Source organism: Podospora pseudocomata, chromosome 3, assembly GCF_035222375.1.
Source record: "Podospora pseudocomata strain CBS 415.72m chromosome 3, whole genome shotgun sequence".
NCBI classification, from domain to species: Eukaryota; Fungi; Ascomycota; class Sordariomycetes; order Sordariales; family Podosporaceae; genus Podospora; species Podospora pseudocomata.
Window position 1 is genome coordinate 241,941 of NC_085887.1, and position 27,923 is coordinate 269,863.

At 54.8% G+C, this 27,923-nt stretch overlaps 9 protein-coding genes across 9 annotated transcripts; 3 read left to right on the forward strand and 6 right to left on the reverse strand.

The window, feature by feature from the left end:
- Positions 1–1,229: 1,229 nt before the first annotated feature.
- Positions 1,230–5,307, forward strand: QC762_300720 (uncharacterized protein; the record flags this gene model as incomplete). The annotated part of the gene is made up of 2 exons (XM_062888381.1): positions 1,230–1,613; positions 1,762–5,307. Exons 1-2 carry the CDS (start codon positions 1,578–1,580, stop codon positions 5,305–5,307), a joined length of 3,582 nt encoding a protein of 1,193 aa, XP_062744224.1. The 5' UTR covers positions 1,230–1,577.
- An 801-nt stretch (positions 5,308–6,108) lies between these two features.
- QC762_300723 (uncharacterized protein) lies at positions 6,109–6,707 on the reverse strand (the record flags this gene model as incomplete). The annotated part of the gene is made up of 2 exons (XM_062888382.1): positions 6,109–6,373; positions 6,421–6,707. The coding sequence occupies 2 exons, from the start codon at positions 6,705–6,707 to the stop codon at positions 6,109–6,111; spliced, it is 552 nt and encodes a 183-aa protein (XP_062744225.1).
- A 1,994-nt stretch (positions 6,708–8,701) lies between these two features.
- Positions 8,702–13,718, reverse strand: CBH1_1 (Exoglucanase 1). Its single transcript, XM_062883451.1, has 2 exons — positions 10,140–13,718; positions 8,702–10,067 (listed from the first exon to the last, which is right to left on the reverse strand). Exons 1-2 carry the CDS (start codon positions 10,549–10,551, stop codon positions 8,893–8,895), a joined length of 1,587 nt encoding a protein of 528 aa, XP_062744226.1. The 5' UTR covers positions 10,552–13,718; the 3' UTR covers positions 8,702–8,892.
- On the forward strand, positions 12,358–13,431 carry QC762_0048060 (uncharacterized protein; the record flags this gene model as incomplete). The annotated part of the gene is made up of 1 exon (XM_062883452.1): positions 12,358–13,431. The coding sequence occupies one exon, from the start codon at positions 12,358–12,360 to the stop codon at positions 13,429–13,431; it is 1,074 nt and encodes a 357-aa protein (XP_062744227.1).
- An 841-nt stretch (positions 13,719–14,559) lies between the features above and the next one.
- QC762_300740 (uncharacterized protein) lies at positions 14,560–17,191 on the reverse strand (the record flags this gene model as incomplete). Its single annotated transcript, XM_062888383.1, has 5 exons — positions 14,560–14,856; positions 14,919–15,078; positions 15,635–15,919; positions 15,979–16,578; positions 16,642–17,191. 5 exons carry the CDS (start codon positions 17,189–17,191, stop codon positions 14,820–14,822), a joined length of 1,632 nt encoding a protein of 543 aa, XP_062744228.1. The 3' UTR covers positions 14,560–14,819.
- Positions 17,192–17,942: 751 nt separating this feature from the next.
- Positions 17,943–20,135, reverse strand: QC762_300750 (uncharacterized protein; the record flags this gene model as incomplete). Its single annotated transcript, XM_062888384.1, has 4 exons — positions 17,943–18,885; positions 18,943–19,904; positions 19,976–19,995; positions 20,063–20,135. The coding sequence occupies 4 exons, from the start codon at positions 20,133–20,135 to the stop codon at positions 17,943–17,945; spliced, it is 1,998 nt and encodes a 665-aa protein (XP_062744229.1).
- A 63-nt stretch (positions 20,136–20,198) lies between these two features.
- Positions 20,199–20,850, reverse strand: QC762_0048090 (uncharacterized protein; the record flags this gene model as incomplete). Its single annotated transcript, XM_062883453.1, has 2 exons — positions 20,199–20,274; positions 20,720–20,850. The coding sequence occupies 2 exons, from the start codon at positions 20,848–20,850 to the stop codon at positions 20,199–20,201; spliced, it is 207 nt and encodes a 68-aa protein (XP_062744230.1).
- A 473-nt stretch (positions 20,851–21,323) lies between these two features.
- QC762_300760 (uncharacterized protein) lies at positions 21,324–25,063 on the forward strand. The gene is made up of 3 exons (XM_062888385.1): positions 21,324–21,835; positions 21,935–23,208; positions 23,264–25,063. The coding sequence occupies exons 1-3, from the start codon at positions 21,644–21,646 to the stop codon at positions 25,011–25,013; spliced, it is 3,216 nt and encodes a 1,071-aa protein (XP_062744231.1). The 5' UTR covers positions 21,324–21,643; the 3' UTR covers positions 25,014–25,063.
- Positions 25,064–25,176: 113 nt separating this feature from the next.
- QC762_300770 (uncharacterized protein) lies at positions 25,177–27,805 on the reverse strand (the record flags this gene model as incomplete). Its single annotated transcript, XM_062888386.1, has 2 exons — positions 25,177–27,629; positions 27,696–27,805. 2 exons carry the CDS (start codon positions 27,803–27,805, stop codon positions 25,340–25,342), a joined length of 2,400 nt encoding a protein of 799 aa, XP_062744232.1. The 3' UTR covers positions 25,177–25,339.
- Positions 27,806–27,923: the final 118 nt, after the last annotated feature.

Below are 27,923 nucleotides of genomic sequence, written 5' to 3' on the forward strand. Positions count from 1 at the left end.
ATCCCCTTTAGCGAGCTTGAACCCTCAAGTAAGAAAGATAGCGGTGGCGATCATAGATGGCAGGTGCTGCAGTGTGATTCATGACTACCTACCTGGTAGATGCAATTGTGCACTATACATAATCAATTAGGAAATGCGATCCAGGATTGGCCGCGGCCCGTACTCGGTGGCCGAGGATGCTCGGTGATAAGGCAGGTCGGGAACAAGCCGGGACGGAGCTGCGGCGGGTCAAGGGCTCAGCAAACGGCGGGCCGGGCACTTTTGGCATGGCAGTCCAATCATTGGCTCTGGATTTGGTTGCTCTTCATGCACATGTGACTGTTTGCTGGCTTTCCTTGGATTCCCTGATATTATCAGATGCAACGCATCCTGTTTTCGATCGTCGATCAGAGATTGATTGAGCTATTCCAGCTGGATATCGTGCACTGCCATCTCACGCACTCGTATCCTCTTCGATGTGGCATACCCCGTTGAATGACTGCAATCGTGTCTCAACCGATGCCAAATGCTAGATAGAGACAGTTCGAACCGTAAAGAACGATTGATAACAGTGAAGAGTGGATTGCCAAAGCCGGAGCACCGTCAAAAGAAAGCACTGCTTTTTTGTGTGGACGCTAAAGTTTTCGAGAAATGTCTCAACCCATGTAACGGTAACGTTCAAAACGCCCAAAGTGGTCAAGTGCTGTTCCTGCAGCTGTCGGGGTTTGGAGCGGTGCGAGCTCCGAGGGCTCGGCACTGTTAGCGATTGGGCGGGACCACCGGTATTTGACTAACAGCTAAGATCTGAGATGAACCCCGGGTTATCTGGTCCGGGAAGTCTTCGTTGACGTGCTGGAGCAGAGTGTCCCCGCTCAACCCGCGTCCGAGCCTTCCGCCAAGCCACCGCCATTCGTCATCGGCCGCCCAGCAGCTCTGGGGGAGCATGGGGCAGTATGTCGGGACGTCCACTGACAGATGGCCGCCGACGATGATGGAAGACGGTGAGCAGAGAACAGCCCGGGCCATGCCAGAGGATAGGTAGAGGCAGCCATCCCATGTGATACTAGGGTTAAGGGTTATGGACCAAGGTGCGTTAGTGGTTGATGTGTTCTCTTCTGAAGTGTTCCATACGCCGCCTGAGGCAACGGTTATTACGTGGACGTCCACATCATGGATGCTATGAAACAAGTGTCATGAATCGACGACGATGGGGGGCTGGGATTTTCCTCAAGAAACAAAATGGAGAAGAAGGGATATAATTGTCTGTATATCCGAGAATTAATACACATATCTCCGTGTTTTGTGTCGTTGACTGATGAGCGAGGTTCGCTCTGACTAATCCCGCGCACCCATTCCGAATCCACCCGGCTAAGGACCCCGGTGACCTGGCACAGGCTTAGCTTTCGCTTCTCCAGCGCGGCGAGGGAAAAAAAATCACAGCTACCAGTGCTTTAAGACAATATTTGAGTTGCAGTCACTCACTCCCTTCCACGCCTCAGCCCTTCGCCCTTTTGCCGTTTCTCGTCCATCCACCACCAACATTCTACCAATCACCCCCCAAGGTCAGCGCGTTTGTTTGACGGCTTCACTGTCGTCAAATGAACCTGCAATTGCGCATAACCCCTTCACTCCTTGTAAGTCAATTGCTTGACCCCGCCATGCCTGACTTGGCTACCTTTGGTTGAAGCTATTCGCGTCTGACACCTTGTCTCCGTCTGGGAACAGAACCCCTCTCCGCCTGGTGTCTCTTAAATGCCCGCTTTCAGTTCGACTGTTTGGCAGAGCTTTATCCGGCAAGGATTTACCAAGTCCATCACCCAAGGTTACGCCCAGTCGGTCGTTGCTGCCACCCACCCTCATGTTCTAAACTCACAGAACCGCCCGTCCTTTGGGCGCCGCAACCATGCCCGTATCGGTCGCCGTCTTTCGACTCTTGGGCTCCAGTCTGCTTTCCACACCAGCAGCTCGACCGTCGCCGCTGGGCCTGTTGAGCCGCAACGTTTGGGCAAGGCTGTTAGCACCAATGGCGGCCTAGATGCTTACTTTGAGCAATTGCAAAAGACCCAGCAAGTTGCCGAGGAAGGGGCCGTGGAAGAGGTGGAATCCGACAAGGAGTGGACTCAATTCCAGTTTCAGCAGCGCATCGAGTGGAAGCCGACACCGGCTTCCATCCTTCTCGGTTCCGATGCCAGCAAAACCCTCGCCCTCGATGTCGACCCCGCCCAAGTCACCAAGCGCGATGCCTCCCCAGCCATCACCCCCGAGGCCGAGGCCGCCCTTGCCCACATCGATGCGCGTCTCGCCGAGGAGATTGAGGTTCGCAAGCAGCTGGATGCGTTGGAAGAGGAGGTGGAATCCCTCCGCGCCACGTCTCCAGCTCTGGCCGAAAAGCTCGAGGAAGAGATTAGGTCGCGAACCATCACTCCTGTTTCCCATATCCGAACTCCCGCCAGCCTCGTCCGCACGCCTCCCGTCGATCCCCAGTCCCAGTCCTACGCCGACCACCTCGTGAAACTCGCCGACGGCGGACGATATGTCGAGATTCCGGCAGTCTTCGAGGCCATGCTTGTCGCCGGCATCAAGCCCATTGCTGCCGCCTACAATGTCTTGCTTACTGCCGCTTTCCAGCTGGCACCAGACAAGTCCGAGGTGGTGAACAAGGCTCTGGATATTTACACGGATATGCTTAGACGCAAGGTTGCCCTGGACAGCGAGACGTACAACATTCTTGTCAGCTTGCTGGCTTCTCGTTCGCTCGAGGTGTCTGCGCTGCAAGAGGCTCTTGAGGTGAAGCGGGTGCGGTTTGGTGGCATGGATGAGCCCGGCAAGTTCATGTTTGCCTCTCATGAGCTTGAGCTTGCCATCTTGAGGGAGGAGGAGCGTCTTGACCTTGCCATCAAGCTGTTCGAGAGCTCTGTCTCATCTAACAAGGCCGGTTACACCTCGGAGACCTACCACCAGATGATCTCAGCGTGTGCCAAGGCTGGTCGCGTGTCCAATATGCTCGAGATGTTTGAGCACATGGAGTGCAACCAAGCTGTCCCTTTTGCTGCCACTTTCCCTGCCATGATCACAGCTTTCGCCAAGTCCGGTGATTTGATCAGCGCCGTGGAATGCTACAACGAGTACCGCAACCTTGCCATCGCCAACGACAATGGCGAGCCGACGTTGCTGAAGCGCGCCGATGCTCAGGTGTACGCCTCTGTCATCAATGCCTACGTCATCTCCGACAAGCTTCCTGGTGCCGTGAAGTTCTACAAGAAGATCCTGCAGGAGTATGGTGTAACTGCTGCAGAGATCAAAGACGCTCTGCTTGCCGGTGGCTTTGTCAAGGGCTTCATCAAGCGTGGCGTCTACTCGGAAGCTCTTCAATGGGCTCAAAGCATCGAGAGCGAGATTAGAGGTCGGGCCATGAACGAAATTGCCACGGTTGCTGCCGACAATGGCGACAAGCTAACTGCGGTTGCCGCCTTTGCCAATGCCTCTCCTTCCTCCGAGATGGTTTCTTCCGCCATGGCCTTGCTTGCGATGAGCATCCGCGCCGGTGATCTCGGTGCGGCAGCTAGGTACTGGGATATCCTCTGCGGCTCTGGCTTCAAGTTCACCGTGTCCTTTGTTGAACCGGCAGCCATGTATGCCGTGGCCATGATTGGTTCCGGGCAGGTGATGGAGGGTTTGACTCAGTCTGAGTGGATGTTCCAGCGCATCCGCGAGACCGTTCCCGCTGCTCAGCTCGAAGGTGAGATTGAGGAAGCCACCGAGTTCATCTCTAGGTTCATGGCCGTTCGCGGCATTGTGGATCCTCGTGAAGCTTCTCCCGTCTCCTATGCCCCTTCCCAGTCTTTCGCCCCTTCGCCATTCCCATCGACTCCAGCTGTTGCTCACCATGAGGAATCCTTCGACCCCTATGCCCAGAACACCGACTTCAAGGGATCTTCATTGATTTCGGATGAGTTGGAGGGCGCCCACGGTCGCAAGGGTCCCAAGCTGAGTGATGCACTCAACCGTTTCCGCAACATCCGTCGTGCTGGTCGCCATCCTCGGTACATCACTTACGCCAAGCTCATCTCCGCCGCCTCCAGGGAGGGCAAGATCGATCTTTGCCACGAAATTCTCGCCATGGCCCGGACGGATGTGCCTCTGCTTCCTCAGTACCCAGTGGTCCGCTACGGTTGGTCGTCCATTCTGGACGCCATGGTTGGTGCCTGCTTGACTGTTGGTGACAGAGCTATGGCCGAGCAGTTCCACCAGGAGCTCCTCGCCATGGGTGCTGCCCCTTCGGCCAACACCTTTGGTCTCTACATCACCACCTTGAAGGAGTCCACCAAGACCTTCGACGAGGCCACCGAAGCTGTCCGTGTGTTCCACCGCGCCAAGGCCGAGGGAGTCGAGCCTACTTCATTCCTGTACAATGCCTTGATCGGGAAGCTGGGCAAGGCGCGTCGCATCGACGACTGTCTCTTTTACTTTGGCGAGATGCAGACGCTCGGTATCAAGCCCACATCTGTCACGTACGGCACCATTGTCAATGCTCTCTGCCGCGTCAGCGATGAGAAGTTTGCCGAGCAGCTGTTTGACGAGATGGAGGCCATGCCCAACTACAAGGCTCGTCCGGCTCCCTATAACAGCATGATGCAATTCTTCCTCATGACCAAGAGAGACAAGTCCAAGGTTCTCGAGTACTTTGAGCGCATGAAGGCCAAGGGCATCGCCCCTACCGCCCACACGTTCAAGCTCCTCGTTGACACCCACGCCACTTTGGATCCTGTAGACATGGAAGCTGCTGAGTCTGTCCTCGAGATGATCAAGGCTACTGGTCAGAAGCCCGAAGCCGTCCACTACGCCAGTCTCATCCACGCCCGCGGCTGTGTCCTTCACGATCTCGAGGGTGCTCGCCGCGTATTTGACGCAGTCGTCAAGGAGTCTTCGGTTCCTCTCGTTCCCTGTCTGTTCCAGGCTCTTTTCGAGGCCATGGTTGCGAACCATCGGGTTGTCGAGACCGAGCCTGTGCTCGCCATGATGCGGTCGAATCGTGTGGAGATGACTCCCTATATCGCCAACACCCTCATCCATGGCTGGGCAGCCGAGAAGAATATTGCCAAGGCCAAGGAGATTTACGCCACTGTCAGTGCCACCAAGCGGGAACCTAGCACTTACGAGGCCATGACTCGCGCGTTCCTTGCCGTTGAGGAGCGCGAGAGCGCCAAGGGGGTGGTTACTGAGATGCTCGGCCGCGGATACCCAAGCGCCGTCGTCAACAAGGTTCTGGAACTCCTCGGTGGCGGCGGAAACGCTGCCCCAGTCGAGGCTGCCGCCGCCGCTGCGTAAGCCTGGGCGTGTTCCTGTCCTTTTGGTTTTTCTTATGTTTCATAATATTTCCTCTGTCTCTGCTTTCTCTGCGTTCTTGGCATGATACCCCCTGTGTGCAACTATGGATTGATGGATGGGGATGTGATGGGTTCAATGGGAATGGACTCGGGTTTAAAAAGGGGGTGTTTATCTCAAGGATCATTGGGGAAAACAACGGGCGGAGACTCAACATGGGAGCAAAAGCATTTGTTTTATCTTTCTTTCTCATCATGGGAAGCGGGCGGCGTTGAAGGGTCCTTTTCTGGGATAGATATCATGACCGGGGGCCCCGGCGTTTTTGCTAGCGAGGCTCGGTCTTATGGATGGTGGGTTTCACATTTTATTTTATTTTTTCCATGGGAGAGAGGGATCTAATTGATGGGTTGGAATGGACGCGAGCCGGGAAAAGAGGCGGCTGCTGGTTGCCTATGGCAAGATAGAAGATATATAACTCCACTCTATAAAGACACAATAGAAGCGTTTTAGCGTATAATCTGTCTAGATGGATTATGTGACTGTATGACGTCGCCTCGCTAACGACATCCAATGAAAACACAAACGATTAGCGCAATAGAATATGGATGCCGGCTCAGTCTATCAACCTCCACTCTATCTCTAGCCAAGCTTGAACTTTGCGTTTCCTCTACTGTATATATGACGTATAAAGGTAGGTACCAGATCTCAACCTTAACAACAACAACAATAACAACATGACTTGGCCTCTCCTCCTTACTGATTACTAATCTATTCTATACTCTTATGCGTCTACTCTCGTATGTTCTAGAGATATTCGGCAGCCTTTGTACTGGGACTGACTTTGATATGACTGATGCCCCTGCCCCTGTCCCAGTTGCTGGCTCCCGTATCGTTGTGGGTAATAGGCCTGAGCGTTGGCTGCCTGCGTCGTTGCTGGGTAGCCTGCAGGGGGGTTATTAAGAGTTTTGTGAATACAAAGTCTGAGCATACTGAGCAGTGTTTGCGTACACGGCTGAGGACAGCGTTGTTGTAGGCGAAGAGAACGCGCTCGATGTGGTGGAACACCCAGCTGGATGAGAGGATGGAGCAGGAGGACAACTGGTGGTAGTTGGGTACCTGTAGTAGGAAGTGTGCGTGTAAGAAGCTGGGGAGTACGGGATTGGTGCCTTGTGGTTGGAAGCCCGAGCTTGTTCGACCTTGTCCCTTTCATGGGCTGCTTGCCTCTGCCTCGCTTGATCGGTGAACTTTTTCCGCACCTCGTGGGAAATCTCACGGTCCAGCTCGACTATTTCTCTTTCCACAGGATCTCTCTCCTGGGCCACACGGTCGCTGTAATTTTCTGGTCGGTCGCCGTAGAGGTAAAAGGCGTCGTTGTTGCTGTAGTGGTGGGACGGGTCGGTCATTCTGACTTGCTTGTTTTGTTTTGTAGGGCTGTCGGGAAATTTATCTGGATCGTGGGTGGTAAACAGTTGGTGGGTGCCTGCTGCACCAGCACCCGCCCCCGGGAAGCAATATCAAGATCTTGAAGAGCATGGAGGTTAGTGGCAAGGTCGCTGGTTGAGGAGTCCAACTGAGAGCACATGAGTAGGTACCCGTACCTTTATAGTTAGTTGGACTCTTGCAAAGTCTACCTTGGCTTTGCCTTCCAGGAATAGGCTGAATAACTGAGTCTTGTCACCCTTCTACATGCCTCCATGATCATTCCGGAGTCGACCAAGTGTCGTAAGTTCAAAAGCACTTTTGTGGCACGTTACCAAACTTGTTTCGGGTTGTGTCATGGGTTTAGCTACCGAGGGGGCGTGTGGTGTTTTCAGTGAGACAAAGAAACATCAAGTACGGATCATATAACTGCAGCTTGCAATCTGCCGAGACTCATGGGTCTGACTAGTCTGAGCTGCATAGATCTCACTCTACACACTTCTCGTGCCCAAACTAATACAATTACCCTGATGAGTATGCCACATATGACAGGCATAGACAAAGATAAAGACTGCCTCTTAGCACAGGTGCCTTTGAGGATAGCTAGCTGGCTTGAGCTGAACAGTGTAGTATATAGGTGTTTGAAAATTAGTAATAGGCCCTCTAGGATAGTCAATAGGCCCTTGAACATGGTTGATAGGTTTTTAGAGATAGTTAGTACACCTTTGAGCCGAAGCCGGACTCGGTCTGTCTCTTGTCCGCTGTCCTCTGAACATGACCACGGGCAGCGGAAGGAGGGAAGCTCCTGCCCAAGATGCAATGCTAGTTCTCCGGGCGTTTTGCAGCGACGCTCTTTTCCACAGGTCCTTTGTGGATCCATCAGCTCGGCTGCCTGTCTGATACTGGGCTCAGGACGGGAAAGACTGCAGAGCTCCATCCCTGTGTCAGTTTTTTGCTTTGAAAAGATGGAAACGAGACACTTTTTCTTTTCTTTGGGCTTCTTTTGATGGAAAAGAGCCAGCCGAGTTGGCGAGAGAGGTCCCAGGCCGGGCTCTGACATCTTTCGTTGTACTCAATCTCCTGAAGGCCTAGTAACCCTTAGTCAACAACTTGTCGCCATGTGTTAATGCCTATCCATCATATTTCGACGCCTATTGATCAGCTTTGAGGGACAGTTTATCAACTAGATTTTTGCACTTCATACTAAATTTCACAAGGTCTGCCTAGCCATATCAATTCAATATTTGAAGAACAGCATAACCACCTAACATCTAATGATAGGTATAAGCTTTATGATGGATGGAGTTGTGGAGAGGTATTGTCTAAACTTTCTACTGGACATCAGGAGAACAACATTAGTCAGACTCCAGAATATGGCCATCTGATAATTAATTAAATCCTGATATCGCCATCTCACGTCTAAAACATGGCAGGACTACCCGATACCTATCCAAGGCATGACTATCAACATTCCGCCAGCTCTGTGGCACGAGGCCAAGCAGCTGTGAAACTCGATCAGTCGGCCTTGAATACTCCTCTGGTTCCTCCATTTCCCCCCCGCGTGGCCTTACACCTCCAACACCCAACACCATTTCACCAAGCCTCGGAAGACCGGCAACACCCCACAACCCAAAGCAACCAAGACGCACCACTACCTCACGATGCCTCCAACCCCACAGACAGACCGCACACCGGCGGCCAAAGTGGAAATTGAAGCCACACGCACCACATGTCGAGAACTCCACCACCTCCTCCAAACCCACGTCAAAGACAATTGGGGAGTACAGGCAGACATGTCTCCCTGCCCACCTGCTCTCTCTCTCCCGCTCTCTTGCTCTCTCACACTCACACACACACACATCGCACCCCCCAGGTTCTAACAAGCGTTCAAATACCTTTTCCCAGCTCAAACGAGACGTTTGGTTTCATTTCAAGTGCAGGTCACAAGTCACAAGCATCATCAACAAAAAACAGTGGCGTAAGGTCAAAAAAGCTATGCATCAATTTATATACGGCTGAAGCGAAGGAAAAAGGAAAAAAAGCAATATGTACTGTTGTCCCCAATCCCCATGCAAGTTTCGAAACAAGTAACTATGTACAATTCATGCTCACGACACCACCACCACAGTCAACCGCGCTGGCCCCAGAGACGTGTGTTTCCACACGCGCTTAGAGGCACTGGCTGTACCACTGGTTGCTGACGACGCAGGTGTAGGGGGCAACGCACTGGGTAGGGCCGGTGTAGCCCTGGCCGCCGCACTGGCCCCAGCGGGGGACGGTGCCACCAGGGGCGCTGGTGGGAGTCTGGGCGGCGGTCGAGGTGCTGCTGACGCGGGTCGAGGTGGGGGTGGTGGCGGTGGAGGAGGAGATGGGGTTGGGGTTGGTGCTGCCGCTGTTGAAGGTCGAGCCGATGGGGCCGAACTTGATGTTGGAGAAGGCAACGTTGGAGTTGGGGGCCTCGGCCTCGACCTCGGAGGGGACACCCGAGGTGGTGGGGCAGGCACCGCGCTCGGCGCCGGGGCGACCGGCGGCGTCGACGGGGTAGGTGGAGTCGAGCCAGAGCATGTGGGCGGCGTGGTCGTTCCAGATGGACATAACGAGGACCATGGGCTTGTCAAGGGCAAGACCCATCTGGCGGAGACCGCCCTTGGCGGTGTTGTCATCCGGGTCGCCGAAGGCGATCTTCTGGGCGTCGCACCAGTCCTGGGTGATGGAGTTCTGGTTGGGAACACCGGGGATGCTGGAGACCGAGTTGGGGATGACGACGCCGTTCTGGACGTAGAAGCGCTTGATCTCGGAGAGCTCGCCGGCGGCGTTCTTGAGGAACTGGGTGACGACGGTCATCTTCTTGGTGGTGTCGACGGTCTTGCCCTTGCCGTAGAACTCCTTGTTACCCATGCGGTACGAGTTGAAGTCGCATCCGTCGGGATCGCAAACACCGCCATAGCGGTCAGAGCTGTAAGTGCCACCGCAAGACTCGCCCTCGCACCTGCTCTGGTCGATGATGGTGCAGGAGTGAGGAGTGTAGGCAGTGGCCATGTTGTTGGCCTCCCAGATGTCCATCTCGGAGCAGCAAGTACCGTAGCGGCCGGCACCGGCGTTGACATCGTTGGTGGAGGGGTTCCATCCCTCGATGTTGGCCTCACCGTTGATGAACTTGATGTCACGGGGGCACTGGGCATCGCAGTAACCGGTGCCGTACTTGGCACCAGCCTTGTTGCCCGAGTACTTGGCAAGACCGCCGTCAAGGTCCATGGAGACGAAGTAGAGGGCACCGTTGAGACCGCAGCCAATGTTGGAGACATCGACATCGAAGGTGAACTCGTTGCCGAGAAGGTTGAAGCCTGTCAGGGGTCGTCAGCCAAGATGATCGACGCGGGTGTCACTGTGGAAGAAGAAAAAAAGAAGAAGCTTACCCTGGTACTTGGTGGCGTTCTCCATGAGGTAGGTACGCGAGCCAACGTTGGTCGAGTACTTGCCCTCGGTGACGAACTTGAGGTTCAGCTGGTTACCGCTGGTGGTGATGCCATAGGTGGCAGCATACTCGGCACCCTCAACGCAGCAGTTCTGAGCGCACTTGCTACCGGTGGTGCAGATGGAGGTATCCCACTCGTTGCCAGAGTAGCAGTTGGTGCTGCCCTGGAGGGTGTGAGTCCAGCGCCAGTTGGAGTCGAGGGTGACGGAGCCGGCGACGTTGGTGCAGGAGCCACCAGCCGAGCATCTTTGCCAGGTCAGAGGGGGGTGAGACTCGGGAGTGAGCGAGCACACCTGCTGAGCAGAGGCAGAGGCCACAAGGGCAGCGAGAGCGGCGAACTTTGCGGAAACCATTATGGCGATCTGGAGGGTTGACTGGGACCTGTAGATGCAAGGCGTGCTTGATGTCGAGGGTGGTGAGATCAAGATGGGTTCGTGAGGCCTTGGGAAGCCGACTTATATAGAGATGTGTTCGACACCCCTTCCGCCCTTGGACCACCCTGTCGGCCCAATTTCCTTTGCTTCATGGTGCTGCCACGGCGAGATCAGCGACACTGCGGATTCACGGCACCCTTTCCTCCATGCAGCTGAGGTTGCCACAAGGGGATGGCATCGCTGGTCGCCTCATGGGAAACGGCTCTCGGGCCGTCAAGGCTCGAGCGAGGACCCTGGATCATGCACCGGTCCTGGACTGTGGGAGAGGCAAGCGCTGGCGCGGGGTCGACTGGGAGGAAGACATCTCCACGATGGGAACGCGCACACTGGTGGTCCGGCGGCGACAGACCCAAAGGGTGAAGCGTCACCGCAACCAAGGACGACGATGTGACTTGACGACCGGGGCGGTTGGAGGCTGGCCGAAGCACAGACGAGGGAATCGTGGAGCCGAGGACGACGGGCGATGGATCAGACTGAGGCTGCTGGATGGGACGACAGGGGGCAACTGCCGCTCATTGGAGCGGGCTTGGGAGCTTGTCCAGGACATCACGGAGGGCATCCGCCGAATGCAACCTGTCTCCATCCTGGTGACCGTTGTGTGTGTCCAGGGAACATGGTCGAACAGCTTCAACATTTTGCGATCCGAGTTGCCGCGCGCAGCAAGGTATGGAGTACGTACTGCGCCTGATGTACTACAACACGTGTGTCTGGCAAAGGGTCGAAGAGGGCGGCTCGTTCTGGGGAATGCCTGTGACCCCGGTTTTTCCAAGACTTCCCCACATTCTTAGCACCCGTTTTATTTTTCTGCTCCCCTGTGAGCTTGCATGGTTCGTGAGATTGGCTTCACTGTGCTTGTCGAGGCCCGACAACCCGAGAACCCGGATTCCATGTGGCCGTCAACCAGGTGACCGGTCACCAGCGTCATCAGTGGTGCCGGCGTGTTCCGTCTTAAATGGACATGTGAGAGCTGCTCAAAATAGAAGACAGTGGTCGAATCCAGGCTGAGGCTCAACAATGTAAATTAACACACGGTGCTGGCGGGCACAGCAAAACCGGGAAACAGCAGTGTTTTGCAATTTGGCTATATTGCCAGCCGTCATGCTGTCCGGGAGCTTGGTCGCTGTCGAGAACGCCGAGCCGCCAGATCAGGAAAGGCGGCTTCCCCACACAAACTGGGAGGTGGGTTTCGAAGCGGATCTAGGGCCGCCCTTGGCACGATCGCAGGTGGGGATGCTTGGCATCGTGAAGGACCTCGTCCCATCTTTTGTTGGTGTTCAACGGCTGGCAATTCCGGAGACAACCCAACACCGCCCGACCTGTTTGTTGACTACTCCACTCCGACTTCAAGATCGATGCATCACGGACAGCATGGGATGGGATGTGATGGGATGTGATGGGATGGGATGGGATACTTGCACTCAGACACTTTGGGCAACAGGAGAACTGAACCACCTTCGATCGAGACCTCGAATGGTTTACTTCCAGGTTGTAGGCCCCGAAATGCCATCTGCATCTTCGGACCTCACCATGCAAGCGTAAACCTTCCCTTTCCTCACCGGACATGGCGAACCTTAGCACGCCCAATACGAGGAAATGATGAGCTGATGATGTCTGCACATTGGGGCTGTCGTTTCTGCTGGGGCATTATGCTTCCGTTCCCTTTTGCTCAGGTCCCGATATCACGGCACCTCGCAGCACCAGCACGACAGCCAGAGACAATGCAAGATGGGATATGAGTGGAATGGGGATCCTACCATCCTCATCGTAGTCATTGCCTGCTCGGTATGCTTCGGATGGGTGCCCATCATCACCGTTGTCAGCATCGTCCGCCACTGCCGTGCCCGCCTAAGGGCAAAACGAGGCTCGAATGGTACCAATTCTGATGCCGAAAGTCAAGGAGGCAGACCCAGCACCGCTCCTGATGTGCCCAAGCCACTCCAGACATATCACCCCAGCTCAACCAAGGGTCTCGAGAGGAGCGCGTCAAGTCGGACACGCAGCTCCGCTGATGGCTACGACCTCAAACGTGTCGACACCAATTCTTCCTGGAATCCCATCCGTCACTCCTTTCACTACGACAACGAATCGCTTTGGGGAGGAGACGGGCTGTCCAGGAGCAACAGTCGTCATCGGCCCCCGTACTTTCCCACCCACGTACACAACACGACACCTTCACTCAGCCGCCCAGCCTCCATCCGCTCTGTCGCATCGAGCCATCGGCAACAGAGCCGGAGCCGCCGAAGCTCAATGGCCAGCAACTCTGACAACGCACCGGCAGCCTTCCAGATCAATGACACCTACTACGACACTACACCGCTACCAAATGTGACGAGGACTGTAAACCCTGTCGTCGCCAGCAGTAGTACGCCCACCTCGTCAAAGGGGCCAGGACAAGCTCCACAGCAACGTCAACAGAAGCAGCCAAAGCAAGACAATTCACACCCACCGCAGCGCAACCGCCGCAGAAGGCACTCTCTTGACGCCCGCCGGGATTCGGATTCTCTAACCCGGGACATCTCTAGACCCAACACCTCCATGACAAGACGAGAAGTCGAAGAATACGAAGACCTCGACAACCAGAAGCAAAAGGCCACCCACCGTAGCCACCGACCACCCCGGCCAGGATCAGCATCACGGCGTGACAGCCACCCAGCACCCGGCGGCAGCGAAGAGACTGACGATGACCTGTCCATGGCCGGGGCCTTGCCGCCTGCCAAGTTGCCCCCGAGGCGAGCATCGCTCCATGCACAAACATTTGAGCGTCCGGCATGGCTGGACGAGGAGCCCCATGCCATGTGAAGTTGTTGATAAGCGGTGAGAGGAACTACCTAGATGTAATGCATATGTCTGTCAGGTGTATTCAGCCTCCTTGTCTTTTAAGGCTGACTCTTCAGCCCCAGCCAGAGTCTGCCGTCAAATGGGAGGAAATCCCGTCTTGCCTGGCTCCAGAATAGGAAAAAGGAGAGGAAGAGTGGGACTGAAGAAAACGGTTGAGGGTTACATGGCGTGAAGACAACTTGGCAGAGCAGCTTCTTTCGGTTGAGTGTGAGTGAGTGGGGGGTAGGGCGCTAAAGGGGAGGAAAAGGGGGTAGGAAAAAGTTAACAAGAAGAAAAGGTGAGCCGAGGGGGAGCACAATCAAGCTTGTGATGTGTATGAAGGAATATCTCTGGTCAGGCACGGCTCAGTGTCAGTCTTTCTTTGTTTGGATGATAACCCGCAGCAAAGGGATAGGTAATTGATAGCCAAGTTTAATTCGGCCTGTTTTGTTCTTAAAATAACACAAAAACTCATCTCGTGAAGAAGGAATGCTTATCTCCGTAATCGATCAATCTCAAAACAGTTTCTCCGCGAGGTGTCGACGCTCCTCTTCGGCCTCCAGCCCCAAAGCAACACCAAGGAGCAAGCAGCCCCGGATGTGGAGAAAGCCATCAGCTGACATCGGACGACTCTTTCGGATCTGCTTGGCGAAACAACCCTTTCCCTCAAGAAGCCAAGGAGCTTGCGCATCGCTTCTTCGACGGGGCAAAACTCTCCGCTGCACAATGCGCCGAATGCAGGACAGCCCGAAGGGAAACACGGGACGAAACGAGAGACGAAGAAAACCAAGACGCGGCCTACCCGGACTCGGGGGACCTGGGGAAAAGACGGGGCGGGGAGGAGGAATATTGGCATCGCTTGGGACACTTGGCTGGTTCTGCTTTTGCGGTTTGTGCCGTTGTCACATGGGCTTGGGAGATGGCTTGGAGATTCCACTCGAGTCAAACTCTGTTGAGCTTGTTTTGTCTTTATCTATCCCAAGAATAAAAAACTTCCGTCTGTAGACAGGGATTACCGACTACCTACCTACCTGCCTTGCCTTACCGACTCACTTTCAAAGACCCAAGACAAACTGGAGACTCAGAATCCCGCGAATTTAACAGAGAGAGCAAAGTTGAAACTACTTCAATTTTCAAGCAAATTACCTCCATCAGATAAATTGACAAGAGAAATGTTGGATAACTCTTTGCCAAATACAATCAATACTGCCCATCACTTCCATAAAACTCAAAATCAGTTCTCGCAAGTACAGTTAAAAGTAGTCCAACCAAAAAAACACCCATCATCACTGATGCTGATGTGTACAGCCTTTCGGTTCGGGCCCCGGCCGGCATCTGCCTCGTTCCTGCACGTCTGCGGACATGTCGAACTATTCCAGCCGCGTTTGCATCCCTCCTGCTGCTTGCCTGTTGTCTTGCTTAGTTTCTGAAGTGATGAGCGAGTTGAGACGATTCAAGATGTAACTTACCATTGGATTATACCCAGAGCCTCGAGTTCTTCGGGACTCGCAGAGGTGGCATCCGCCTCGGCATTCCGAATAGCTTCTGTAGAAGCCTCAGAGGGGCTGGGGAGGGCCGTGGCTAGAGCCATGACGGTGGTTAGAAGAAGTGTTGAGAGTTTCATGATGACTGTTGTTGTATGATGATTGAATGTATGAGCTGGCCTGTGAAGGACGGGAGGTTGAAAACTGCTTGGCGATGGTTTGATATCATGATAAATGGAAGAGGGAGCCTGTTTGCATTTATGATCATCCTGATCATGACTGATTCGGAGTCCATTGTAAGTATCCAGAGACCTTCCATTTTGAGTCAAGCTCTCACCGAAATGCGTGAGACATCCTGTCGATATGTTGACCAAGACTCAAACCTCAGACCATCAGCCGGGGAAACTAACAATCCGCTTTGCCTTAATGTTGCGAAGAGAATCAAACAAGCTTACCATGGTTAAGATGTGAAGAAAAGTGACCATTACACCCGTACCTGGAAAGTGTTGGTTGCGAAGTCGATAGATAATCTTTGGTTCGACGCAGGTGTTGTGTTACCGAGTCCTTATGACAACATCAATCAGGTTTGTGACTGATACATCACTAGGTCAGCAAGTTAAAGATCTTTATCCAAAAATTACGCACATTATATCTCTACCCCTCCAAAACAAACTCAACCACCCCATGTCCAGTCCCCTTACTATCCCTATACACCGCCTCAACCCTCAGCCCAGCCTCTTTCCCAATTCTCTCAAACTGAGTCAACGTCCTCTCCTTCCCACCAATAGCAAGCATAGAGTAGTCCTTGAAGGCAGCATACAGGGGCATCGGTCTCCCCGTCGTACCACCACCATCAGGGTTGATCTGCTCGGAAACCAAAATCCTACTATCCCGGCCCATCGCCCGTGCCACATTCCTCAAGATCAGCGTTGCTATTGGATCCGAGTAGTCCCGTAGAATATGCCTCAGGTAATAAAACCTTGCCCCTGTTTTCTTTCATGTCAGCCCTCGTCAAATCCCACCCCCTTCAAGTAAAGCCACAAACCTTTCACTGTCATCTCCCTCATGAAATCCCCCTCCACCCACTCCACCGCCATCATCAGCTCATCCCCTTCCGCCTCCATCCTTCCCTGATCAACCACTCCCGCCAAATCAACCACCACGCATCTCCCATCCCTCAAACCGGCACAACCCTCCCTGAACCGCCTCAGCACATGCCCCCCACCCCCACCAACATCCACCCACATCACCCTCCCATCGTCCTCCTCCTCCACACCATCCAGCATCTTCCCAAGAGGATAAACTCCCGTCACCGGCACCCTCCCCGACGCAACCCCCATCGCCCTCGTGAAACCCCTCATCCTCTCCTCGTCCTTAGCCACACTCTCAAAGTACCCCAACTCCGCCTCCCCCGTCAACACCGTAACAGGGACATGGCCCGGCCCCACCGGTTCCTTTTTCCCGTAGGTGTCAAAGTAACAAGGCAAAATGTCAGACACCCGCACGATATTGGTATACATCAAGTCAAACATGGCCGCCATCGGCTCCGACGATCGCAGCAACAACGAGGTTGGTGTGTGACAGAGCTCTCCGTTGTGTGTAAGAGAGAGAATGCGGGAGGAGGTGAGCATGGTTGATATCCTTGCTGTTTCGGTCATTAGCCACGGTTCTATCAAGAACAAAGGGGGGGGGAGGGGATGAAACCCACAGACTATCCCTTCTTCCGCATTGATCTGTCTGGCGATATCGCAGCAGGCAGTCCCTTGGGTTGGGGGTGATGTGGGTAGCATGTCAAACACACCCCAGTGCTGGAACAGTCTGACGGCGGAGACGACAGACATGTTGGCAAAGAGGGACATGATGGCATCGGACGGAGGGCGGACAGCGGCTGCCAGTTCGAGCGCTGCTGTGGCCACTTTCAGGCGCGCCGGCTCGCTGCCGGAGGTGGCATCTGTGATGTCGGTGGTGATGTCGTCTGCTAGTTTGAGCAGACGGCTGCCGCTTCCAGACAGGCTCGAGCCGTTGAAACGGTTTTTGATGTGTCCGACAATCTTGCGAGCGTCGTCCTTGGGATGAGGTGTACCTGCAACCCTTCCCTCAGCTGTTCTCCAGATGTCGTCATCGGTCGCTCCACGATCAGGGCCGGCACTAGGCACCTCGATTCCACACAAGGAGAGGTGGACCGGCTGTTCGTCTGTAGCTGCCTTCTCTCTTGACAATAGGCTGGAAAACCGCGTTTCTGTCTGTGTAGTCGCCATTCTTGATGGCCAAGGCGTTTTGTTGCAGTTTGTGTAACTCGGAGAGTGTGCTCTGTGGTGGCTGTCAGTACGTCGTCTTCACCCACACGGTGAAGGCAAAAAGGACGGGGATGCATTTCATGGCATGCGGAAAGTAAGGCATGTATATATGAACCTGGCTCTTGTGTACCACAGCGGCAGATGACTTCAAATAGCATCAAGCGTTGCTGGTTGTTAATTGGACAACGCCCGGATCGATGGATGGAAAGCGGCCCCTTGCCGAAGAGAGATGAGTATACAGCCAAGGTCCGCTAACTTTGCAAGTCTTCCGGGACCGAAGGCGCTGGTCGGACACGCAGCCGTCCCTATACTCCGACGAAGCCTGTCGCCATGTCTGGTGTTGATGCCGACTTCGGCTGTAGGAACCCTCCCGACGTTGTCAGCCGGGCCTTGATGCAGCTGGCCTTCGTGGCCGAATCTATTGGCGGCTGCATGCCGAGTTTTGTGGCCCGCTGGGACCCGTTGCTTGGACTTCCCTTTGCTGCCGGTCGTTGAACTGATGCCGACGTTTTCGGGCCACGGTTCAGACAAAGCAGGGGGAAGCAAGCTGACGTGAAAAGTACATTTATTGAGACTTTACTGAAAAGGGTATATTCTTCTTCCCGAACCAATGATCGCTTCGGATACTCCACGCAGTCCTGATGAAACCCCCTTATCCTCCCACGCAACCGCCCAGATACCCGTCATCTGGATCGAGTCCCTGAACACCCAATCAAAAGTGTACGTTATGGTGTCCTTGGAAGCCTGTAGAATTCCCCCACGGGGCTCCCTGGTTTGCTCGTTGTGATGAGTGTTGCGTCATGGGCGCCGACTGGTAAGCAAGCGTGGAGGGATTTGTACCAGGGCGTGACGTGGGCAGGGCATGACGGCCGTCCTTCTGCATACTTCGTGCAATGGCACTTTCCACCATATCTCGTCTCGTCTCAAGATAAGACTTGATGTCGGTTGTTGTCCTGTCAAAATGGTCTGCTAAGGTCTTCACCTGCTCCCATCTTTCTCCATACAGCTTGAGTGTCTCATTGACCTTGTCGAGACACGAGTTGCTCCGCGCGATAGCATCAGAAAGATCCTTGTCCAATCGTTCAGGAAGGGGGGGGTTTTGTTGCGGCGGTTCGGTGGCTCCCAGAGATTGCCATAAGTCACTTTCGCCTGGGTCCCGCAGCACTGTGACCAGTTGCGAGCCCATGAAGAAAACTTTGAGGGCATCATGATAGGTGTAGAAGCCCTCGCTCGGGCTGGCCTTGACAACCTCGTACATCCTGTAAAGGTAACGTATGGTGTGTTCAAAGATCAGCAGGCGCCCATGGTCGGTAAGTTTGGGTGTGCGCGGACTAGGAACGACCAGATAAACAGAGCTGTAATCGAGTTCCAGATCAAACGCGGTGCGAATTGTGGCCGGAAGGTCCAATGTGAGCTCCTTTGACCATCTCTGCGTCTCGTGATATTTCTGCCACACGTACTGGACGGGATCCCGAAGAGGGTCGTTTGAGTCGGTTTGTACCAAGGTCTGGTACCAATCCGACTGCAGTCTTCGAAGCTCAAACAGTGGAAGAGACGGATCCGACCTTTCATTGTCCACAGATGGACTCGGGAGCCGCACGGATATGTCGTCATCCTTGAAGGAAAAGGGGCGAGCGTGGACCATGCTGATTGCTCTGAAATCTGTGTCAGCAGAAGTTCATGACTCGATGGTTGATGGACTTGAGACGAACCTATCCAGAGCATATACACAATAAAAAGTACGTCGGCGCGCATCTATTGTGTCTTTGCTCGACTGCTGTGTGAAAGTGTGGTCTTTGTGGAAGCCCAGGTCGATACAGGCCCGGCAGGCAAAGCCTATGAGGTGCCAGCTGTCAAAGTGAGCTGGGTCGAGCATGGAGTACTGCGTGAGGAGCACGAGAGCCTGTATTTGAGTGGTGTATCCGGGAACAAAGGCGCGATCGGCGTAGGGTAAAGCGCGAGCCACATACTGCAGGGCATCATAGTAGTTTCTGTCGTTCACAGCCTTGCTTTGGGCGGCAGAAGCGATGGCCATGACCATCCAAAAGAGCCAGTATTCAGAAGACCTTATGCCGCCCAGGATGCCGAGGTCTGCGTCGTCGTAAATCTTGGGAACGAGAGCTTTCAAGTCTGCGGTTGGGAACAGGGGATAGAGAGGCAGGATGTTGTCTTGGTAAAATTGGAAATTGGCCTCGGCCACTTCCTGATACGGAAGTTCGTCAGTGTTTGGGTCGGGCAATGTGTCATGTTGTGCGGCGGCCAGAACGAGACGGGCAAAGCTCATAGGGTTCGCCGACTCTTGTTGAGTGTCGAAGCCGGGAGTGGTGGCATTGACAGTCAACAGGCCAAAATCGGATACCAATGTGTTGAAATCTGCTTTTTCGCGAGTCCGGGCAGCTTTACGATGGATGGCAGCGGTGATGTCAACCAGCGAGTCCCTCCGTTCGGAATCCTGCATCGTCATGGTGTTATCATCGACTTCATGCAGAGCCACAGATGCCTTCCGTGACCGGGCATGGTTCAGTCTGCGATCAAGCTTTTCCACCCTTGCCTCGAGGGCAGCAACCCAGCTCCGCTCCTTGCCGCGAGCAAACTGTTGATCACTGGCCGCCGAGCATTCATTCTCACGACCAGCCTTCTCACAGGCGGTACAGGCCGGCAACTTGCCATCACACTGGCTCAGGGGTCAGTCAGGGGAGGCTGTGACGTGGGGATACATGAAGGGGTTTGGGTGGGGGGGCTCACCTTGACTTTAGCTACCCGACCTGTTGTTATACACGAGGCTGGAGTCAACAACGATGCTCTGGATCAGCATGGAAAGAGGCTTCTCACATCTTGAACAGGCAGACACGGGCCGAGACACGCGAAGGTGAGGGTTGTGGGAGAAGCTGGACCGGGTACGCATTGTGTGGGGTCTTGTTGAAGGGAGTGGAGCTCAGGGTCAACTCCCTGGCTGTGGTGCGCCCACCTAGACGGTGTGGTTGAGGTTAAGAGCAGCTGTCTGTGGTGACTTTGGCTTCTCGTCCGGGGCCGGTGCTGCTACGCTGTGGATCAGCCCTTGTGAGAGGCGCGTCTTTGGTGTCGAGTGAGAATGAGATGGATTGGGGATTGACTGTCTTTGATGCGGGACAGCTGGGTGTGAAGAGCACGGGAAGTGGGGTAGCGAGCGAGGCAAGGCGGGCTGGATGGATATCCGCCCCTTGTTCGGATTCTTTCTTCCCTAGCCGTGTCCTGCTGGGTAGATAAGGTATCTGAGGTACCTCCAGCAAAAGGCGATGGAGGACGGGAAGAAGACTGATCAAGGAGTACTTGCCATCCCGATTTGCTATCTATGACCTCTTCCACCGGCTGTTTCGATTTGGCCCCCAAATGTGGCGTGCCCGGCGCAATACAGATGAAGTGAGGCGTTCAGCCACGATATCAGACGGCTGTCAAGTGTCAACTGAACAGATCAGGGGCTGAACCGGCTTGGCGGGGTTTGAAAGGAACCTGTCGCCAAGGCTGAAACCCCACATCGCGTTACTGCGCTGGACCGTAGTGGAGACTTCAAAATCTGACGGATCAAAGTCCGTGGAAGGCTTCCAGAACTTTTGCCTAGTAGGATCAGCAACTGCCCGCATCTTGCATTTGCCATCTCATGAGACCAGATCTGAAATAGTAGATTGGCGTGACTGGGTGACTGGTGCTGCTGTCTGGTGCGGGTGGACGCTCTGATGGCGGGGTACACCTGCTGGAACAACCCCACCTTTCCTGGATCCCTGAATCCCTGCCTGCCAGTGCCCGAGTGCCGTTCCGAGTCCACAGTCAGCTGAGCAAGGTCACTGCTCAAGCCTCAAGCCTCACCTACTTTAGGTAAGCCACGGTGGTGGTGATGGCGTGGGATATACGGGGGGTGGTTATGTTGTTTAGGTACAAGGTAACTTGGAACACAATTAACTAGTGGCGCGCATTCTGACCTTGTCCGGGCAGAATTGGATGTTGATCATGTTGACCTTTGGTGAGCTGGGTTAGGTTCAATGGAGACCTACGGCGAGGTGGACAGGGGTTGCGTGTGCCGGCGAATCGGGAGGAGGACTGCCCTGTCCTGTCCAAAAGGATGCTCGCGAGGGAACCTGGAACGTAGGCAGCGGCAGGCCCGCCAGTGCTTCTCCAACCCAGACTTTGAACTTTGATCTTTCTAAGGTAGGGGTATCACCGTCCAGTGTCAATTCTCTCGACCATGTCCAGTCTGTTCCAACGCATTCGCATTATCATTCTCCTAGCCTGAGCTGCCACGGACAACCACCCAAACACCGCCGCCGGGCAGCACGTTACCCCAGCGAGGTGCCTGGGCACATCGTCGTCGTGCCCGCTCTAATCTCCCGTCGTCCGTCCTCCCCATTCCATATTCGTAACATCGAGACTCCAATAGACATGGACGCTGCCACTCTGCTGCGCCAGACCATTGGCGCGTATGCCCCGCGACCACTCCAGCCAGGCCATTTTAACTACCCACGTCGTCCGCCGCCCTCGCATCTCGGCCATTTTGGAGAAAACCTGAGCAATGGGCCGGCCCAACACCAAGGGACGGTGCATACCTTGACAGCGTGCTGCAGGTGCAGACAGGTACGGCCCTCACTCCCAGGGATCCTTACCCTGTAATGCTGCAGAGCTGCTTTTGTCTGAGTAGGTACAACCTGAGCTGACGCTTGCCTATCAACGTAGAGGAAAACGAAATGCGATCCAGCCCTCCCACGATGTAGTCCCTGCGACCGCGCCGGCCAGACATGCGAGTACTTCGACACGACAAAAAACCGCAAGATGAACCGGACCTACGTTGTAGACCTCCAAAAAAAGGTCCAGCGTCTAGAGGCCGAACTCGAGCAGCTCACGGGGGAGGATCCAAACGATGACGACGACATGGTAACGCCAGGCGGGCTGGTTCATTTGGACAAAAAGTCCGTCGAATCCCCTCGGTATCTGGGCCCCAGCAGCGGCATCGCAATGACGCGCATTCTCATGGAGGAGGCGAAACGCTATACCGACTCCCTCCGCATCTCTTCCTTGATTCCGGAATTACGCTCCAGGAGAATCGACCAGCGGGACCGTATGCAAAGCGTTGTCATGGGAAGCTTCAGCGGACCCTCAGGTCCCAGGGCAGTCGACTTTCCCTTGACGGCCGATATTCCTGCCAAAGAGTTCCCCACGAGAGCCATGACAGAGAACCTGTGGAGAGTTTTCAAAGAAAGAATACAAGTATTCACCCCGGTTTTCCATGAGACTGTCTTTGCTCAAGATCTCGAGGCCGCTTTCAATGGTGATACGGACCACTACCGCCTCTTTGCTGTCAACATGATGATTGCCATCAGTCTGGCCAAGGTCGACAGGTGGGCCGGATTGCCAGATACATACTACCTTGCTGCCATGGAGCATTTCGACCACGTTGTCAGACCAAAGGATCTGAAGACCTTACAATGTTTGATCTTGATCGTACAGTACTCGCTGCTGATGCCCATCAAGATTCCCGTTTACCACGTGGTTGGGCTTGCCATCAAAATATGCCAGCAATGGGCCCTCGGGGACGAAAACACATGGGCCATGGGTGACAGCGATCTTCAAAGCCTTGATTTGAAGAGAAGGTTGGTCTGGATTGTGCTCACGACCGAGTTGGGCCTCGCCCATATGCTGGGACGCCCCAGCGGGTTTTCGAGAACCGGTGACATGATAAAGGTGAAGTTCTTCGAGACGGTTCAGGATGAGGACATCACGCCAGATGCGACGCCCGAGAGCATCCTACAGGGTCGCTTCTGTGAACGGAAAACCATCGCCATACATTACTGCAAGATGCGGCTGATGCAGGCCGAGATCCGGCGGGTGCTCTACGAACAGGAACGACCGGCACGAATAACGGATGTAGATCCTTGGGTCCAGCAAATGGACCAAAAGTTGAAGGATTGGCTGGACTCTTGTCCAGAACAGCCTCCCCTGTTCAAGCCTTGGTAGGTGGGCATATCAGAACTCGTTTCTTCAAATGGCTGACCGGTATTGATCCAGGTTTACAAACCGATATCACGCCATCATGATCATTCTCTACCGGCCATCACCCCAAGTGCTTAAGCCAACTGCCAGGGCGGCTAGAATTTGCTTTGAAGCAGCAAAGTCCATCATCACATCCTCTTCGACAGGACCTGATCGGGAGCAGCCCACGTTTGACCGGACATGGGTGTTCCTGCAGACCATCAACTCGTCGCTCAATGCCCTTCTCTGGTCTATTGGGTACCCTGAGGTTCGAGCCCAAAACAGCCGCGAGGATGTTGAGCAGCTTGTCCAGGATGGCATCAACATCATCACAAACTTCCACCCCAAATGGCCAGGCGTGCAAGAGGCCATCAACCTGTACGAAGTCTTGTCAAAGGCTTGTCTGCAGAGCTACACAGCCAAAGTTACGTTTGAGTTGTCGTCCCCCATGCCCAGTGCGCCCAATGGCCACTTCAAGTCGCCGTTTTTGACTGAAGACGGCAATTCTCCCGACTCGGAGAACTCGTCACCGCAAGGCCAACAGTCACACTCGGCAACATCTCTCTTCAGCAACCAGTCGCCATTCGGGTACAACATCGAGCCCCCTTACAACTTTGACCAGGGTGCCCAATATGCGAACCAATCGCCGTTTCAAAACCAGCCCGCCTTTCGGTCAAACTCAATCTTCATGAACCCGATGAGCTCCTTGACAGATGCACACGGCCGGCGACTCTCTGAACTGGCTCCCGAGTCCACTCCCTACCAAACCCCGGCCGCAGAGCGAAAGGCAGGCACGCCGCCGATGCCTACAGGGACAGCAAGCTCGCTGCCAACTCCCCCAGAGTCGCTCCCGCCACCATCGGCAAAGTCCAGCCACATGAGCCTTTCGCCACGATTGGTTGGCACACCTCGAGGTCCAAGCCCGACTCCCACGCCAACGCTCCATCATGCAAGCCCACTGCCAATGGTCACCCAGCACAGTCCTGTTCCCGCTACTCATGGACTTGCTGAGTACGGCTTTGGGCAACCCTATGGGCAGCAACAGCCTGGCCCACCAACTTCCTCCATGGCGGCTCCATCCAACATTCCAGCCTTCACAATCCCTCCTATTCCAGGCTCCAATGCCCAAAGAGCAACGAGAGTGACCAACTGGAGCAACCCGCCCGCACCGATACTCCAACCACACACGTTTGCAGGTGCCAACTCGGCCAGCATCTGGGAACCCCCAACCCAGCAGCAAGGAGGTTATGCCTTTGGTGGCTCCAGCCTTCAACATCCACCACCACCGCAGTTCTCTCTGCCACCAGCGCCAGCAATACAGCATTCCGCCCAACCACCACAACAACAACCACAACAACAACAACACCAAACCCTTCAGCCACGATCCCATCATCCACCATCACACCAGCTACAACCACACCAGCTACAACCACACCAGCAGCTGCACCAACAACAGCACCAACAGCAACAGCAGCAACTCCAACAGCAACAGCAGCAACTTCAACAGCAACAACAACAAACTCAACAGGCCTACAACCCCTACAGCCCGTACCACAACCTACCGATGGAAGGCGCCCCGTGGCATAACTCTACCTCGGCCGGGGGTCTCCTCTCGTGGGAAGGGTACGGGAACCAGTACTTTGGCAATGAGCGCCACGATAGCTTGACGCAGGAGCAGCAGACGCAGCTGCTCAACATTCTGGAAGCGGATGGCATGAGTGATATTTCTGCGTATCTTGCCACTGGCAACGCTGCCAACGGTGGCCACGGCACTGGGAATTGGTAGATGTTTGTGACATGGATAGACACTGGGCATGTTGTTTTATTTGTGAGGGGGTCATATTCACCTTGGAACTTGTGTGTGAGGGGGGGGGTGGAAGGGGGGCTACAGGAGTTGACGGGATACCTAAGCGTTGATTTTACTCATTTCTTTTTGTGTCCGGTTGTTTTTGGATACAAGTAGGTTTGCAGATTATGGCCACTGTTACTTTGTACAGTTGATGGATTTGTATATAGACTATTTTTCAACACAAAACCTCAACGAGTCGGTTGGGGCCCTTCCCTTCTACTTGGTACAATGGTACCGCAGTCATGCAGCCAACCAGCCAGCATCTAAACCTTCTCCGCCTCACCCCCAGGAGCAGCGGCAGCAGGAGCAGCAACCTTTTTGACAGTCCTCTTCCTCCTCTTCTTCCCATCCCCGGGAACGATCCCCGCATTGGGCGGCGCATCCAACACCCACCTCGCCACGGCCAAAGCCCTATCGCTCCCAACAGGGTACTCCTTCTCGAGCTCATGCCTACCTGGCCCACCACCATTCCCGTTCCCTTGGGCACGAGCAACAACCCCGCCATTCCCATCGCTCGTGACCTTTTGCCCGTCAATGTCTAAATCCCCGATTGCCCCTTCTAAACTAGACCCATCATCATCCTCATTATCATGATCATTTGCCGGGAGTAGTAGTAGTTGTTGTTGTTGTTGTTGTTGTTGTTGTGGTTGTTGTGGTTGTTGTGGTTGTCCAGCCACAACACCGGATGTTATCTGCGCGCGTAGCTCAGCCACGGCATTCGCAAGCTGGTAGTCGTGCTCCGCCCTCAGCTGCCTGGCCAGCACGGCCTGCCGGAAACTCGGCTCGTCGCTCACCCGCTCGTCGCCCAAGGCGTCGAGAACAATCTGGTGATGCAAGCGGTCTTTGCGCTGTTTTTCTGTCTCGACTGGGACAGGAAATGGGAAGGGGGAGGGAAGCTCCTTCAGTTCGGTGGATACTTCTGATCCGGTGGTGTCTAACGATGGCAGTGCAGGTTTGGACTGCGGCGGCTGGTGCTGAAGATGATGCAGCGGAGAGGAACCATTCGGGTGCAAAACGGGCACCGGAGCGGGCGCGCAGAGATCATCCCATGCGCCTGCTAGCTGGATCCAGTTTCCTCCTGCGCGCAGGACCTCGACCCAGTCCGCGCGGGCGGGGGAGCGACTAGCTTGGAAGGCTGGGTAGCCGTCTGCTAGGCGGGCCAGGCGGGCGACCATGTAGGCGTGGCGGAGGAGCTCCTTGGCCGAGGTCTGAATGAGACAGTGGCAGAGTAAGAGAGCGTGGAGAGCATCGGCCAAAAGGGGGTGGTATGTCAGTGTTTCTGTGATGACGGGAGAAAGAACGGGCGGAGGTGGCTGGTGTGCCTGCAGGGAGGCTAGGTCCGTGATGGGATACGGCGGGAGATCTTGTGGTGGCGAAGGAGCAAACAGATCCGAGAGGACGTAGATGCGGTGTGGTTTCTGTGTGGTTCTCTCGTCGTTTCCAGCGGGCGACGCAGACTTGGTGGTGTGGCGGGGAACACGGACGCCGTTAGCGATAGAGTTTACCTTGCGGGCAAAGTCCTCGGCGATGTCCAAGGGTAGATCGGGCGAGTACTCGAAATGGGAAAGGTAAGTCATGTAGTCACGAAGCGCCCGCTTCGCATTCTGTCTCACATGCTGCCTTGCCTCCAGAACCTCGGGGGACAATGGCGGGGAGGTCTGGTCACCGTCGCTGTCCGGTTCTGGCACTTGGGGAGAGCCGTCCGGGAAGGCTGCGTCAACATGCTGGCAGGCCATGGTGAGGTAGACTCCAGCACGTTGGAACAAAAGCTGTGTCTCCAGGCTGCTCGGCTGCTCTTCTTCCTTCAAGACAACATCCTCGGTTCTTCGCGCCGTCCTTTGCGCCACCTGCTGCTCGGCTTCGGCCTCCTTTCCTGCATAACGGTGGGTTGGTCGGCGAAGGCGATGGACCCTCAGGGCGTCTGTGAAATCGGCGACGGCCCCTTGAAAGTCCTCCTTGAATATCTTGACGATGCCTCGAGTCCTCAGAGGCTCTGGGTCCGAGGGATTCTCGTGTATCGCTTCGTCCAATGGCTGCAAGCTCGTGCATTCGGCGAGCTGCCGACTCGGAATCTTTTCGTGAAAGAAGTGCACATATTTGGCGTCGCTGTCGTCCGGACTCCGTTGAAGCACCAAAGAAGCAACCTCCTCCAGTGCCGAAGCGCTCTGCATGGTCGAGACGCTACAGGCTACTTCATCCAGCTTGTACGCCTTGCAAAGCTTGTGGGTCGCATCTTTTCGCATTCGATGTTTTCTCTCCGGACTTAGCTTTGCTTGGTTTCCTGGACGAAAGCCAAACCCCAGGCCCAACGCGGCTGCATGGTGTAGGCCGGGGATGCTCTGCTGGCTGAGAGAAGCAACGCCGCTCGCCGCGCGCACAGCCAGGTCAATGGCTTCGTCGACGAGTCTCCTAATCTTGACGAGGTCGAAAAACACGGCAGGATCGATCGGGCGGGGTCGAGGGGTGTTGTAATTGATATTGGCCAGAGTCTCAATGACCTCGGGGGGAAGCTGGAGCCATGGGCCGTGGAAGGCGGATATGTATCGCCAGTGTCTAGGAGTTGACAAGACACCAAGTCAGCAGGGGGGAACAGCAGGCAGTGCAGGACATTGGGCGCACTTGTTTCTGCAAATTATGAGTTGCTGCTGGGACCTGACCAGTTTCTGGTGACCGAGGTCGCTTTCAGCCTCGACGAGGTCCTCTTGGGACGAAGACTTCTTTTTGGCCATGGTTGTTTGCTATGAGGGCTGTTTGGAGGAGGGACAGACGGACAAGAAGAGCCTTTTACGGCCAACAATGGACGGAGAGAAGCGGTCGAAATATGGCCATTGGAGTTACCCCAAACGT